This window comes from Puma concolor, chromosome A3 (genome assembly GCF_028749965.1).
Source record: "Puma concolor isolate L17-30 chromosome A3, mPumCon1.1.hap2, whole genome shotgun sequence".
Lineage (NCBI taxonomy): Eukaryota > Metazoa > Chordata > Mammalia > Carnivora > Felidae > Puma > Puma concolor.
In genome coordinates this window covers 102,173,295-102,190,193 of record NC_141669.1, presented here as the reverse complement: position 1 = coordinate 102,190,193, position 16,899 = coordinate 102,173,295, and the positions used below count along the sequence as shown (strand labels likewise).

General features: G+C 34.1%; 1 protein-coding gene across 16 annotated transcripts in view; it reads right to left on the bottom strand.

Moving 5' to 3' along the window:
* Positions 1–16,899, bottom strand: part of TASP1 (taspase 1) — a 320,757-nt gene that overhangs the window by 264,390 nt on the left and 39,468 nt on the right. For all 16 annotated transcript variants that reach the window (XR_015249356.1, XR_015249355.1, XR_015249357.1 and 13 more), the window contains exons 5-6: positions 14,954–15,074; positions 6,069–6,153 (exon numbers count right to left, since the gene is read on the bottom strand). Coding sequence is in view for 13 of the 16 variants with exons in the window: in XM_086701663.1 (XP_086557789.1) it covers positions 6,069–6,153; positions 14,954–15,074 (206 nt within the window). In the remaining 3 variants the exon portion in view is untranslated. The remainder of the gene's footprint in view (positions 1–6,068; positions 6,154–14,953; positions 15,075–16,899) is intronic.

Here is a 16,899-nt window from a genome sequence, read left to right as displayed (position 1 = left end):
TGTTGATTTAGGACACCAAAAGAATTTGGTTTTTTCTCAATTACTAGAGGTGTACGGTGAACTTCCAGGAACATGAGAGATTTCTGCTTTTGGACAAGATGGCATAACAGAGAACAAATTTACACCCTTACCTGAAGAAATTATTTTAAAAATCAGAAATACAGGAAATGATAGTTTTCAGACATTAGTAGGCAACATAAGGACAGTGATCTTGAGAGAAAGGAAACAAACAAGGTAAACCCTATGACTGACCCAGCTTACTGCCTAGAGAGTTTCCAGGCCATGGCCCAGGAAGAATTCAGGCAAAGCCCAGCAGTTTCTCAGTTGAAGAGAAAGAGCTGGGCATCCAAAGAAGCCCAGACAGCCAGGGTTCACAGGGCAGAATACCAGAGAGGAGAGAGCTGCACAGAAAAGGACTCGGACATCTACAGAGTCCCCTCTAGTCTTCAGCTAAGTAGAGATGAGTGCATGTGTAATAAGAAACCACCCAAAGTGCGGGAAAGACTACCACAAAAATTTTAGAGCAAACAAGCCCCAAGTTCACAAAGGCCAGGAACAGCTCCTGCTCCCATCAGTCAAAGAAAGAAACCTCATTCTAGGTACATCTGTTATAGTACTCAGAAGAGTTTTGCCCCAATAGCAAAATAAAATTAGCTCAAGGCGAAATGCTTCTCTAGTCACATGTAACAAAGTATAAGGTAAGACCTGAAAGGATGAACCTGTCTTTAAATAACTATATCCTAGAATAAAACTCAAGAATATTTATTAAAATATAAAACTATCCAGCACCAAATAAAGTAAAATTCACAATGCCTCAAATGCAATAAAAAATTACCAAGCATGCAAATAAGCAAGGAAATGCAACCTGTAATGAAAGAAATCATTCAACTGAAAACAACTCAGAAATGACAGATGATAGCAAATTAGTAAACAAAGATATTATAAGTTACTATAACTCTATTCATATGTTCAAGAAGCTACAGGAAAGATTAAACACGTTAAGTAGATACATGGAAGACATTTTCTCAAGCTGCAAATCAAACTTCTGGAGATGTTACAAAGTCAGAGATGAAAAACAAAGTAGATGGGATTAACAAGCGATTAGATATAGAAAGATAACTAGTGAACTTGAAAACAGCAATGGAAGTTATTCAACATGAAACAAGGAGAAAAATGAATGGAAAAAGTAAATAAATTATCAGTGACCTGCAGGGCCACAAGAGCTCAAATACACATGCAACTGGAGTCCTGAAGGATGAAAGAGGAGTCAGAAAAAATATCTGAGGAAATAATAGCCAAAAATTTTCCAAATTTGATAAAGTATGTATCCCTATATATCCAAGAAACAAAATAAACCCAATCCAAAAACAAGAGAAAAAAACAATGGACCAATGTATCTCATATATTATAAAAATTCTTTACAAAATCTTAGCAAATTGGGTCCAACAATGTATCAAAAGGATAACACAGTATGACCAAGTGGAATTTATCCCAGGAATGCATTGTTAACAGTTGAAAATCAACCAATCACTAACTGACCAAGTAAGAAAAATTGTAAGACCATCTTAATAGATGCAGAAAAGCATTTGAAGAAGTACAACACCCATTCCTATTAAAAACTCTTAGAACACCAAGAAGGGAACTTTCTCAGCATAATAAAGAACATCTATGACAAACCTACAGTAACCATCATACTTAAGGGTAAAAGACCAAACACTTCTACCCTAAGATCACAAACAAGGCACAGATGCCCACTCTCACATTTCTTTTGTTTCCCCCACTCTCACATTTCTATTCCACATTGCATTGGAGGTCCCAGCCACTATAATAAAGAAAAGGAAATTAGTTAAAGTAACCCAGATTAGAAAAACAGGGAAGAAGTAAAACAATCTTTATTCTCAGAAGACATTACTATCTACATAGAAAATCTTATCAAATCTATAAAAATAGTACTACAGAACAAATGAATTTAGCAAATTCTCTGGAAAGAATATCAATGTAATAAAATCAATCATATTTCTATATTGGCAAGGAATAATTGGAAAGTAACATTTATTATTTATATAATTTATCATGGTATCAAAAAGGATGAAATATTGAAGTATAAATTCGATAAAAGCTTTGCAAGACCTGTACAGTGAAAACTATAAAACTGTTCAGAGAGGCTAAGGAAGACTTTAATAAATGAATATGTTGCAATCCTAATCAAAATTCGAGCAGGGTATTTATAGAAACTGGCAGCTTAATTCTAAAATTCATATGGAAATGCAAAATGCCTGAAATGGTCAAAACAATTCTGAAAACAAAGAACAAAGCTGAAGAACTATATACATGATAAAATAAGACAACTAGTTCCAGACAAGTATAGCATCACTATACCATAAAGGCCATCACTTTTTCCCACGTATTTTATCTTTGTAAAATATAAAAATATTGCACATGTACCCTTTGACAATTGCTTCATCTTGTTCCCTCCCTTCCTCTTTTCCCAGAGGTAATCACAGTGACTTTGGTAACCTCTTTTGCAGACCTTCTTTGTACATCTATGTACATATATATGTATCCTTAAAAAATTAGAGCACCACTTATGTTGCAATATTATGAAGGAATACATGGGAATAAGAGAAGCTTAAATTCAAGACAACTGTTACAAAGGAGCAGGAGCAGAGGCAAAATCAGGGTAAGGGTGTGGGACAATGGGAAGGATAAGGATGTTATTAGAAAGGGATCCATCTAGGAAGCTTCAAATCACTCTGTAATATTTTATTTCCCAAACTGGATGGTAGGAAACAGGTATTCTTATTTATAAACATCACATTATTTTGTATTTTTTTAAGAAAACATAAGTTAAACTGAATATATCATACAGCAATTTGATTTGTTTACAATATACAGATCTATCCATTTTTACTATATATAAATGTTTCTCCCTTTCAATACTGCAGATTATTCAAAATATGACTAGAAAACAGTCTATTTAGCCATTGATGGACATTTAGATTGTTTACATTTTATACACCAGAAGCAGTGTTGCTGTATGCTTCTTGTGCTATAGAAGCCCTCCTGTGTACATGTGAAGGTGTTCTGTCCCAGGACAGAATTGCTGGAGCACATAGCATGTGCATTTTCAATTTTTTACATTAATAAATAATAACAAAATGTCTCTCAGCTGGCCATATCAATCTATGTTCCTACCACTAGTAGAACAAAGAACCTGTTTTTCCATAACCTCAACAACACTGGATAACATTCGTCTTTATTAATTTTGCTACTTTAAATAACATGAAAATACCATCTTATTTTAATTCACAATTCCCTGATTATCGTTGGGCACTTTTATACCATTAATATTTTATTTTCTATAAGCTGCCTATTTGTACTGCTTACCAATTTTTAAAGTTGAGGCTATCTTTGTCTTAATATTTCATAGTTCTTAAACATGGTTACTATTTTTTTTTTTTTTTTTTTTTGCTACTTACACTGCAAATAATTGTCCTCAGTTCCAAAGGCCATAATGTCTTTTAATTCAGATCATAGTACCTTCAGTTGTATAACGCTAGACATTTTCACTTGTCATGTTTCCATATTTTAGCCTTAATTTTTAATCTTAATAAGGTCTTTGCTACCCTGTAGTCATAAACATAATCTCTCATTTTTTTCTTAAAAAAATTTTATACTGGGGCGCCTGGGTGGTGCAGTCGGTTAAGCGTCCAACTTCAGCCAGGTCACGATCTCGCGGTCCGTGAGTTCGAGCCCCGCGTCAGGCTCTGGGCTGATGGCTCAGAGCCTGGAGCCTGTTTCCGATTCTGTGTCTCCCTCTCTCTCTGCCCCTCCCCTGTTCATGCTCTGTCTCTCTCTGTCCCAAAAATAAATAAACGTTGAAAAAAAAATTTTTTTTAAATAAAAAAAAATAAAAAAATAAAAATAAAAAAAAATAAAATAAAATAAAAATTTTATACTAAGCTTTTTTTAACCTCATGTTTGAATTTTATTTTTTTGAATGGTATGACAGAGGAATTTAAATTAACTTTTATCCACTAGGTAGCCAATTGTCCCAACACAATTTATTTAATATGCCATTCTTTTTTCCCCCACAATACTTTGAGATGACATTTAGGAGAGACTAAATTTAATTCCATACTTGGTCTGCTTCTGGACTCCCAGTTCAGTCCTACTGATTTTTTCTATATATATCCCTATACCTCTGTCAATCTGTTTCCTGTTTTAATTATGATAATACTATGAGGTATCAGGATAGCTTTTAGGTAAGTCCAAATCTTTGGTCTGTTTCAAAATGTCTTGGCTATCTATGGTTGTACACTTGTTCCTCCATATAAACTTAAGAAACAACTTGATACATGCCAGGAGTAGTGTGGGGAATGGGATTATGATGATCTGCAGATGAACTATAAAATACTTGTCACAAGGTTTATGCTATTTTTCTTGTCAACTAAAACAACTTTATTGTTGTTTCCTCCCTACATGTGCCTTCTAATTGGTTTAGAATTAATTATGCTAATTTACATACAGTAGCAAATATGGGTGAAAGAAAACAGAACATTTTAAATCAACATTGAGGAGAATATGAATCCGGAGATAATCTCTTTACATCTACTACTTCCCTCAAAATAAGTCCTATCCAGTAGGACTCTGTGTATGTATTAAAGAAAACTTAGTAAATTTTGGGCTAGTGGACTTCATACCAGTTAAAAAAATAGCATGGTTTTTATACAAATTATGAGAAAAGTCTAAGAATTTTCTAAACATTTTTCCTACTTTCAGATTTATAAAAGTAAACTTACTGGTATCAACCAGACATATTATAAACAATCTCAAAATTTCACATCTGCTTCTCCTTCTCCTTGTTTTGTTGAAGACACAAATATTAAAAATTATATTTCTCTGAAAATTTTTATAATTGACCTTTCTAGCATCACAATTAAACACACCTGAGAAGTATATGATTAAAAGGATTACTTGAGTATATTTGGGTAAAAAGTTTCAAGTTTTTTCAAAACTATGTCAATTTATTTTCTATGATTTCAAATTATAACAGTCAAATAAAGTGGTACAGTAATATCACAATTTTCAACACACACATTAATATAACCTACACACCCAGGCATGCAGAAGATATACTGAGTATGCAATGGCATTGAAGCATATTTGTTACTATTATTAGGCATACTAATAGGATAGTGATTGTTTTGCAAACAGAGAAGTTTACAAAATTATTTAAGGGTAAAAAATATGATGTCAAGGATTTGCTTTAAAATACTATAGGAAAGGGGCACCTGGCTGGCTCAGTCAGAGGAGGATATGACTCTTGATCTTGGGGTCATGATTTCAAGCCCCATGTTGGGTGTAGAGACTGCTTAAAATAAATAAATAAATAAATAAATAAATAAATAAATAAATAAACAAACAAACAAACAAACTTTAAAAAATTCTTTAAATAAAAACTAAAATACTACAAAAAGGAAAAAGAAAGATGAGTGAAATAGATGAAGGGCAAAAACAATGTAATTATTGGAGCCAGGTATCAGGTTCATGAGGGCTTTTCACCGTGTTCATTCTACATTTATAAATACTTCAAAAGTTCAAAGTTTTTTTTAATGAAAACTGTATGTTAATGTTGGGGAAAAGATGTAATCTTACTAATCTTAATATCACAGTGTGTTTCTCCAGAAGAGAAAAATTAAGTACTTTTAGTCTAAGATCATCTCAAAATTAAAATCAGTTTGGACTCTGAATTTTTAAAGTTTCATAATAAAAGACCCAACTGTGCACTTAGTAACAGCAAAAACATCTCTGTAATCAACTACAAAACCAAAAATTAACTCTGATTTCTTTTCTGCTTTAATCTGTAATATTCTATTCCATCTGAAGCTCTATCAAGTACAAAATGTTCCAAGATTACAGAACAAAGTGTGTCTTCCTCTCAAAGGCAAGCTACTGCTGGTGTGTAACCAATAGCATCAGCCTTCTGTGGATAAAAATAGCCTTCAAACACCGCATGCACCAAAGACCAAAGACCCAGGGAAAGTCAGGCAGAACAAAGCTGTTACCAGGGAGGAATTCGGCCAGCGGAGAGCTTGCCCTTCTGCCCTTCACACAAGAGTCTGTTTGCAACTGAGACTGGGTTCTTGATTCCTATAAAATAAAATTGGCAGAAAATGGAGTCAGAAAAATGCCTTCAAGTTTCCCACTCAGTTTTGTGGTGTTTCAATAAAACAACTTTAAAATATCTTAGAAAACTCTTATATACATACTAATGAAAACCCTCAATTATCATGAACAATAAGGATAAAATCAACAAACATATGAATACCTTGTAGATGCAAGAAAAGAATATAAAACATACATTCTCAGTTTTGTCATGTGCTACAGCAGCAAAGACTGAATTTGAAATATATACTTAAATTAGGTTTCTTGTTAGATTTCAGAATAGAATAAAAAAAGTAATGAAAGTGTGGCATCTACTACCAAAAATTGAATTTCCTCTAAAGCATAAACATGATTACAAACATAGGAGGAGGAATTAATGGCCAAAAATTTTAAATCTCACCTACAGGAGGGATAGAATAAAGAGAATATTCTACAAATTGGGTAAGAGTGGGGAAAAGAGGTCAAGTATATACAGGTTGGTAACCTAAAATATGGTTCAGATTGTTTCCAGAACAGAAAACAGAATGTGAAGAAAAGTGAGAAGAGGATGTATATATGGAAGGGATGATAGGACAGCAAGTGTTAGTGTGAAAAACGGTGCCATGATGACAATGACAATGACAAATATGACAATGTGATGATGACCGAAGACAGTGATAGTAACTCAGTATCTAATATATGCCAGGCTCACTGCCAAACCCTTAAATGTATCAGGTTATTTCATTGATCTCTCAACTCTATCATATAAGTATACTTACGAAACCTGATTACTGAGGAAATATTTGCACAGAGGGTTAAGTTACCCACCCAAGATCACAGTGTTAAGATTTTAACAGAAGCAGCTAATGCCAGAGACCATACCCTTAACCACTAATCAATGGATGCCTCTCAGGATATCATTAATGCCAAAAAAAGAAAAAAATCAGTAGTGGGATATAAAGAGACTATAAAAACTCAAATTAAAGTCACTATATTGCCTCAAAACAAAATCATTTAGCTAAACAACAAAAGCATGTACTAGCTCTTAAACTATATCTCTGCACGGGTGCCTGGGTGGCTCAGTCAGTTAAGCGTCCAGCTCTTGATTTCAGCTCAGATCATGATCTCATGGTTCTTAAGTTTGAGCCCAGCATCAGGCTCTGTGCTGACAGCACGGAGCCTGCTTAGGATTCTCTTTCCCCCTCTCTCTCTGTCCCTCCCTGACTCATGCTTGCTCTGTCTCTCAAAATTAAATAAATAAACATTAAAAAAAAAATTTTACATCTCTGTATATGATGATTCAATATTATAAACACTTTAATAATTGTCAAATCAAGTTATAAATTCAAATCAACAAATTCTCCATCAAAACTTCAAAAGGATTTCTATGATGTATGTCAAGCTGACTCTTAAACTCATCAGGAAGAGAACACTTTGGGAAAAAATGAAGAGATATTTACCTTACAAGATATCATTTCTTACTAAAATCTATTCTTAATTAAGAGAGTGTGATTTGGGTACAAACAGACAAATACATCAATTGAATAGAATAAAGCTACCATTCAGACACAGACACACATGCATTTGGACATTTAATCCATGACACAGACAGTAGTTCAAACGAGTATGAAAAGATAGACTCTATGTGAGAGGTAGAAAGAACACAGAGTGATGGGAGTCAGACTGTTTTATAACTGTACTGGCTATCAATCTATTACTTCTCACCTACAGATTCTCCCTTCCTTGCCTGAACTGTGGAAATAGATATGAACCCTTTAAATGTGTTCCTTTTGCCAGCTGGCACACCGGTAACTTTATCAGTAGAGGGCACTGGAGACATACTGCAGAAGGAACAGTGCCTTCTTAGCCAGGCTTGCAGAATGTCAGTTCTTCTTCACTATTTGGCCCACATGGTATTCCCCAGTGCTAAGGGCCTGCAGAGTGCAGCTTTCTCCAGCATTTGGCCACCACATGTTCTCCCCAGCTCCTGATTCAAACTACAACAGCATAGCTGACAGCCCCAGAAAGAACAGGACTGTGCCCAGCTCAAGTCACACACCTTCTCAGCCTCACAAGCACAAACAGCAAAGTGTCCTATGGGGAAAACTGCCTCGTGAGCCAAAAGCCCAATCTTTATCCTGTGCAACAGAGGTTCAGTTCCCATAGTTTCCTGACCCCTGTGTATCTGCCCACCAGCTTGAGCTCACATGTGCCCCACAGGATTGTTCCTGGTCTCACAGTGACTGTGGCCTGGGTAACCCAACAACTACTCTGCCCCACAGTGAGCTGCAACCATACCTTTTTTACTGATGTCTGAATCTCCTTTCAAGTCTATCCTTACTTGGGTATTCTCCCTCTGCCCTAGAACACATTTTGAGTTTTCATTCCATCTTTATATAGTTACTCTCCTATCACTGTTTAATCATCCTTTATATTAAACTTCTATTTTATCTACTGTGTGGTTTGTCTGCTAGTTAGACCCAGACTGATACAGCAACCTTGGACAAATTACTAAACCTCTTTTGTATTTCAGTTTCCTTATCTGTGAAATGGGGATAAAAGTACTGATGTCAAAAGGTAATTGTGAGAACTAAGTGACTAAGTATACGTAAGCTACTGGAGAACAATGCATAGTATGCAACAGTCACCCAATAAATGGTAGTTGTTATTGTTATTATTATTCAACAAATTGTATAGGGACAATTTGTTGGTTATTTCTTAAAGAAGTAAATGAAAAATAAATTATAAGTGTATTAGAAGAAAATATAGATTAACTGTACTTATAATTATAAGAGAAACCTTAAGAAATGCAAAACACAAAAGCCACAAAAGAACAAGTAAAGCCTTGACAAATAAAAATTTTAAATTCCAATATAATAAAGCACATTATAAATAAAGTTAAAAGGCAAACCACAAGAGATATGGAACAGTCAGTTCACAAAGAAACGCTAATGGCTATTAATATACGAAATTTCATTAAATCCCAATAAATATCATAATAAAAGAAATTAAAATTAAAATTAATTGATATACCCTTTCTTACCTACCACACGAATCAGAAAGGATATAGAAGATTGGAAGAAGTGAATAACCAAATTGACCTAGTTGACACATACAGAACACACACCTAACAACTACAAAATACATACTCTTCTAAAGTTCACATGGAATGGGGCTCCTGGGTAGCTCAGTCGGTTAAGCGTCTGACTCTTGGTTTTGGCTCAGGTCATGATCTCACAGTTTGTGAGTTCAAGCCCTGCATTGGGCTCTGCGCTAATAGCACAGGGCCTACTTGGGATTCTCTCTCTGCCCCTACCCACTCTCTTTCTCTCTTTCAAAATAAATAAATAAACTTTATTAAAAAAATAAAGTTCACGTGGAATGTTTATCAAAACACACCATAAACTGGGCCATAGAGCAAGTCTCAAAACGTTTCAAGGGACTGGAATCATACAGAAGATGTTCTCTGGCCACAGTGAAATTAAACTAGAAATCAAAAAGAAAACTAATAAAGTCTTTAGGCAAATACATTTGACAACTCATATGAAAAAGACAAATTCCTTGAAAACACACACAAGAAAAAGAAAATATAATCTTATAACTATTAAAGAAATTGAATCCCATTTTTTAAAACTTCCTTCAAAGAAAACTAATTTAGAATAACTAATAAATTCTCAGAAGAAATCATTCCAATCATGCATAAACTCTATCAAAGGGAGTGAAAAAAAAAATCTTCAATTCATTTTATGAGGCCAGCCATAACATGATTCTAAAACCTTAAAATAATATTACAAGAAAGGAAAATTGAAACCAATTTTTACACATACATGAACATAGATGTCAAAATATTAAACATCAACAACTTGAATCCAGCAGAATATAAAAAGATAAAAACACGACCAAGATTTTATGCCACGAAGGGAATATTCAAAAATCAATCACAAATTTCATCATATTTAACAATATAAGGGGGAAAAACCTTCATCTCAATAGATACAGAAAAGCCCTTAATGATAATTTTCAATATCCATTTATAATAAAAACTATTGGCAAACTAAGATTAAAAAGGAACTTCTTCAATCTGATAAAGAGTATCTATAACAATCCAAAAGCTAGCAGAGCACACAGAATGATCTTGATCTCTAAGATCAAGAATCAAGCAAGGATATACATTATCACCACTTATATTCAGCATTGCACTGGATGTCACAGCCAGTATAATAATGTAAGAAAAAAATAAAAAGTTTACATATATATTGGAAAGAAAAAAGCAAAATTACATGAGTCATAGGTAATTATGTATATAAAATTTCATGGGGACTTATTTTTTCAAACTTTTTCAAATTAATAAGTGAATTTATCAAGGACAGTGAATTCAAAGCCAATATACAAAACTCAATTGTATTTCTAAATACAATAAAACAATTAGATATCAATATTTAAAATATACGTACTTTATAATAGCATCAAAAAACTAAGTATCTAGAATAAACCTAATAAAACATATACATGGAATTTATACTGAAAATAAAACATTGCTGAGAAAAAATGAGCAATATTTATGTAAAAATACATATTCTATGTTTGTGGGATAGAATACTCAATACTGTTAAGACATCAGTTCTCCACAAATGTTCCATACTTTCAATGCAATACCAATCAAAATTCCAGCAAGGTTTTACTGTAGACGTTGACAAGTTGATTTAAAATTTTTATGAAAATGGAGTGCCTGGGTGGCTCAGTAGATTAAGTGTTCGACTTCAGCTCAGGTCACAATCCCGAGGTCTATGAGTCCGAGCCCCGCATTAGGCTCTGAGCTAATAGCTCAGAGCCTAGAGCCTGTTTCAGATTCTGTGTCTCCCTCTCTCTCTGCCCCTCCCCTGCTCACACTCTGTGTCTCCCTCTCTCTTAAAATAATAAATAAACATTAAATTTTTTTTTTAATTTTTACGAAAATGGCCAAAGACCTACAATAGCCAATATAATCTTTAAACAAATAAAAAAAAGAAAAAAAGGAAGTTGGAAGTCTCATACTACCAGATATGAAGAATATAAAAATATATTACCAGATATAAAGAATATAAAGCTACAGTAATCAAGACAGTATGGCACTGGCAATAAATAGGACAATAGAATAGATCAAGGGTACAAAAACAAGCCATTGCATGCATAGTCAGTCACCTGATTTACCAACACAGCTGTGTGAGGAAAGCACTGTCCTTTCTATTGACAATGGCAATGAACCATTTGGATATCCGTAAGTAGAAAAAAATTAATGTCAGCTCCTATTTCACTACACTAAAATTAATCTGAGCTTGATAAGAGAGCTAAACGTGAAGAGTAAAAAACAACAGAACTAATGAGGATGCGTAGCGGGCTTAGTTGGTGAAGCACGCAACTCTTAATCTCGGGGTCATGAGTTCAAGCCCCACCTTGGGGTGTAGAGCTCACTTAAAAAAAAAAATAGAACAAATAAAACAATGGAGATGATCTTCAGAACTTTGGGTAGACAAAGATTTCTTAAATAAAATATTTTTTTAAATAACCATAAAAGATTAGTAACGTAAACATTAGAATTTAAAACTTCAGTTCATCAAACGATAGCATTTAAAGAGTGAAAAGGTGATCCACAGACTGGAAAGAGATATTCATAATACAGGTATCAGACAAAGGATGTGTATCTAAAATATATAAAATACTTGAACAAATCAATAAAAAGAGATAATCCAATACAAAATATGCAAAAGACATTTGAACACACACTATGCAACAAGAATATCTAAAAGGCCAGTAAGTGTATCAAAAGGTTCTCAGTATTGTTAGTCACCAGGGAAATTCAAATCAAAACAATAATGTCATTGCACCGATATCAAAACAGATGAAATTTAAAAAGAATAGCAATACTAAATGTTGGCCTGGATGTAGAGTAACCAAAATGCTCATACACTGCTGGCGGGAGTAGAGACTGTAAAAACTACTTTGGAAAACTGTCTAACAGTAACTATTAAAGCAAAGTATATTATGCACCTAAACTTATTTACTCCAAATCTTAGGGTAATACCCAAGAGAATTAAGTACACATGTCTATCAAAAGGCATGTACAAGAATATTCATTGAAGCTTTATTCTTTACAGTTCAAATTATCACGGGAAGAAGAATAAATAAGTTATTATATATCCACGCAATAAAATACTACTAAGTAATAAAAAGAAAAAATTACTATGACACAAAACATGGGTTAATATCATAGGCATAGTGTTAAGCAAAAAAAAAAAAAAAAAAACAAATAAAAAATAGACACAAAGGTGTATGATTCATTACGTAAATTTTAGTAAGAGGCAAATTAATCTACAGTGCTTAAAGTCACAATTAGGAGAGAAGAGGATAAGGAGGGAAGGTAGGAGCAGAGTATGAGAGATATGGACAAGAAAAAGGCATAAAGACTCCCTCTGGGATTATAGAAATGTTTTGTATTTTGACATGGAAGTGTTTTACATCTTGATCTGGGTAATGGTTTACATGGCTATGTACATTTAAAAATTCATGCAGCTACAACAAAGGAAACAATCAACAAAACTAAAAGGAAGCCGATGGAATGGGAGAAAATATTTGCAAATGACATATCAGATAAAGGGTTACTACCAAAAATCAACAAAGAACTTATCAAACTCAACACCCGTAAAACAACCCAGTGAAGGAATGGGCAGAAGACATGAATAGACATTTTTCCAAAGATGTACGGATGGTAAACAGACACATGAAAAGATACTCAACATCACTCATCATTAGGGAAATACAAATTAAAATCACACTGAGGGAAGCCTGGGTGGCTCAGTCGGTTAAGCATCCGACTTGGGCTCAGGTCATGATCTCGCATTTGTGAGTTAGAGCCCTGAGTTGGGCTCTGTGCCAACCACTCAGAGCCTGGAGCCTGCTTTGGATTCTCTGTCTTGCTCTCTCTCTGCCCCTCCCTTGCTCACGCTCTGTCTCTCTCTGTCTCAAAAATAAATGAAACATTAAAAAAAAAAATTAAAAAAAAAAACACACTGAGATACCACCTCACATGGGTCAGAGTGGCTAAAAGTAACAACTCAAGAAACAACAGATGTTGGCAAGGACATGGAGAAAGGGAAACTCTCTTGCACTGTTGATGGGAATGCAAACTGGTACAGCCACTCTGGAAAACAGTGTTCCTCAAAAAATTAAAAATAGAACTACCCTATGACTCAGCAATTACACTACTAGGAATTTATCCAAAGGATACAAAAATGCTGACTCGAAGGGGCACATGCACCCCAATGTTTCCTTCCCTATGAAAAAAAAAACAAAAACTTCAAGGCAACCTGGCTATATGCATATGTGACATTCCTCATGACCTTGTATCATGAGATCACTTAATCAGACTGCATGTTTGTGTGTTACCATATATGGGAGACAAAGAAGTAGAAAATACATAAAAAACTATGCCACGTGGCGTTGAGAGTTCAGTTCTTCAGGTACAAATCCAACTGAGCCATGCCGGCACTGATAAAGTTGCTTCCTGGAAAGAAAAGCCTCGGTGTCGTGACTCTCTATGCGAGAATCCCGTTACAGCAGCGCTAACAATAGCCAAATCATGGAAAGAACCCATATGTCCGTCAACTGATGAATGGATTAAAAAGATGTTGTGTATATATATGTATATACACACACACACACACACACACACACACACACACACACACACAATGGAATACTACTGATTGATGAAAAAGAATGAGCTCTTGCCACTGCAACAACGTGGATGGAACTGGAGGGTATTATGCTAAGTGAAATAAGTCAGAGAAAGACAGATATCATATGATTTCACTCATATGTGGAATTTGAGAAACTTAACAGAAGACCACAGGGGAAGGGAAGGGAAAATAAGTTACAAACAGAGGGAGGCACAATCACAGAGACTTTTAAATACAGAAAACAAACTGAGTGTTGATGGGGTTGAGGGGATGAGGAGGTGGGGGAATGGGTGATGGGCACTGAGGAGGGCACTTGCTGGGATGAGCACTGGGTGTTGTATGTAAGTGATGAATCACAGGAATCTACTCCTGAAGCCAAAACTAAACTGTATGTTAGCTAACTTGACAATAATTTTTAATTCACTCATTCATTCATGCAGCTTTCTAATTAAAATCTGTGCATTTCATGTATATTTTGCTTTAATAAAAGAACTGCAAAATATTAGATATATCTTATATGTACTGATGTGGGAAAAAATCTGAGACATCCTGTATAAGAAAAAAATACATACAATGTACATATACACACATACACATATATTTTTTAAAAAACACATGTGCAAAACTATGTTTTTATTACATAAAAATATAGATAAATGCACTATATTTTACTGGTTAAGCCCCCCATGGAGAGAGGGATTTGAAAGAAAGATTTGGAAGATCAATAGTAAATTTTATTTGTATCATTTGAATTTCCTAACAAGAAATATATTATTTGTGTACTTCAAAAATTATAAAATTAATAGAACATGTTAACTCACATGTTACATGTCTATAATCTCAAGGGAATGAAGGAGAATGATCAAACTCTAACAAAAAGTTGAACATAAGCTGTCACTGTTTTCTTTAAAACTATTCACACCTAAGATTTTCATGTTTTAAATTAAGGAAAAGAAGACAATTTATTTTCAACACTATTCCTAGCAAGAATGGTAGAAAACACTGGATTGACTAAGTCTTTAGGAGGCATCAAATCTTAATATTCATAGTTCTTTAAAGAATAGAGATAGTGTGTTATAATGTCCACATACCACTCAGTGCTCCAACAGCTCCAAAATTTAAGGATTTTCCATCCATTATGCTGGCATCACATTCAATTTCACCCAAGAGATTTAGATTAGATCCCATTCCTGCATTTGTAAATGGAGAATCCTAAGAGATAAAAACAAAAATCAAAATATCATTAGTTTGTGGGGTTTTTTTAGTTTTTTATCTATTTTTTTGAGTAATCTCTACTCCCAGGGTGGGGCTCAAACTCATGACCCTGAGTTGTAGATACTCCTCTGACTGAGGCAGACAGATGCCCCTAAAATATAGTTATTCTTAAATAAAATTTAATGTCAGTCCTTTATAAACTGTTCCAAAAACTAGAAAGGGAAAGAATACTTCCCAACTCATTGTACAATACCAGTACTACCCTGATTCCAAAACAAGACAAAGACATCAATGAGGAAAGAAAACTACAGATGAATATATCTTGAGAATATGGACACAGTATCCTCAAGAAGATAGTAGCAAACCAAATGCAGCAAAACATAAAGAAGTCTTATACACCATGAATAAGAGGGATCCCAGAAAAGTAAATTTGGTTTAATATGTGAAACTTAATGTGATACACCATGTTAATAAAGAAAGGGAAAAAAAAAAAAAACAACACAGGATCATACCAATAAACATAGAAAAAGCATTTGATAAAATCTAATACCCTTTCATGAGAAAAGCACTCAACTAGAAACAGAATGGAACTTCCTTAACATGATAAAGGGCATCTACAAAAAGTCCAGAGTTAACATCATAACTAATGGTGAAAAACTGAATATTTTTTAAAAAACACATGTGCAAACCTATGCTTTTATTATATAAAAATATAGATAAATACACCGTGTTTTGCTGGTTAAGCCCCCCAAGGAGAGAGGGATGAGAAGGAAAGATTTGGAAGATCAACGGTAAATTTTATTTATATGATTTGAATTTTCTAACAAAAAATTATTTGTGTATTCCCTAAAGATCAGGAATAATATAGCAAAGTTCACTCTTGTCAATTCTATTTAACATTATACTGGATATTCTGGACAAAACAATTAGGTAAAAGAAAGAAATAATGAGTGTCTAAATTGGAAAAGAAAAAGTAAAATTACCTCTTAGTTGAAGATAATAAAAAGTCCTAAGGACTTGACTAAAAACTATTAGGACTGATAAGTTCAACAGGATTTCAAGATACAAGATTAACGTACAAAAATCAATCATATTTCTACACGTTAGCAATGAACAATATGAAGATGAAATTCAGAAAACAATTCCACTTACAATAACATCAAAAAGAATAAAATACTTAGGAAGAAATTCAAAAAAATAAGTATAAGATTTATATACTGAAAACTAAAAAACATGTTGAGAAAAAAATTAAAGAATACCTAAATAAATGGAAAGGCAGCCATGTTCATAGGTCAGAAGGCTTAATAGCTTTAAGAGCAATATTCTCCAAAACTGATCTGCTTCAACACATTCCCCTATCAAATCCTAGCTGCCTCTTTTCAGGCAGAAATTGACAAACTAATCCTAAACTTCATAGGGAACTGCAAGGGATGCAGAACCACCAAAACCACTTTGAAAAGAAAAAACAAAATTGGAGGGCTCACACTTCTAGGTTTTTTTTAACTTACTACACAAATACAGCAATCAAGAGGTATACAGCAATATAGGGGTAATATAGGGGTGCCTGGCTGGCTTAGTCAGTGCAGCATGTGACTCTCCATCTTGGGGTCATGAGTTTGAGCCACACATTGGACATGGAACCTACTTTAAAAAAAAAAAAAAAGATGATGTGATATAAGCATGTAGCTAAGGACAGACATATAGATCAATGTAATAGGATTGACAGAAGCCTCACAGGGCCTGGGTGGCTCAATCGGTTAAGTGTCCAGCTTCGGCTCAGGTCATGATCTCACAGTTCATGGGTTCAAGCCCCGCATCAGGC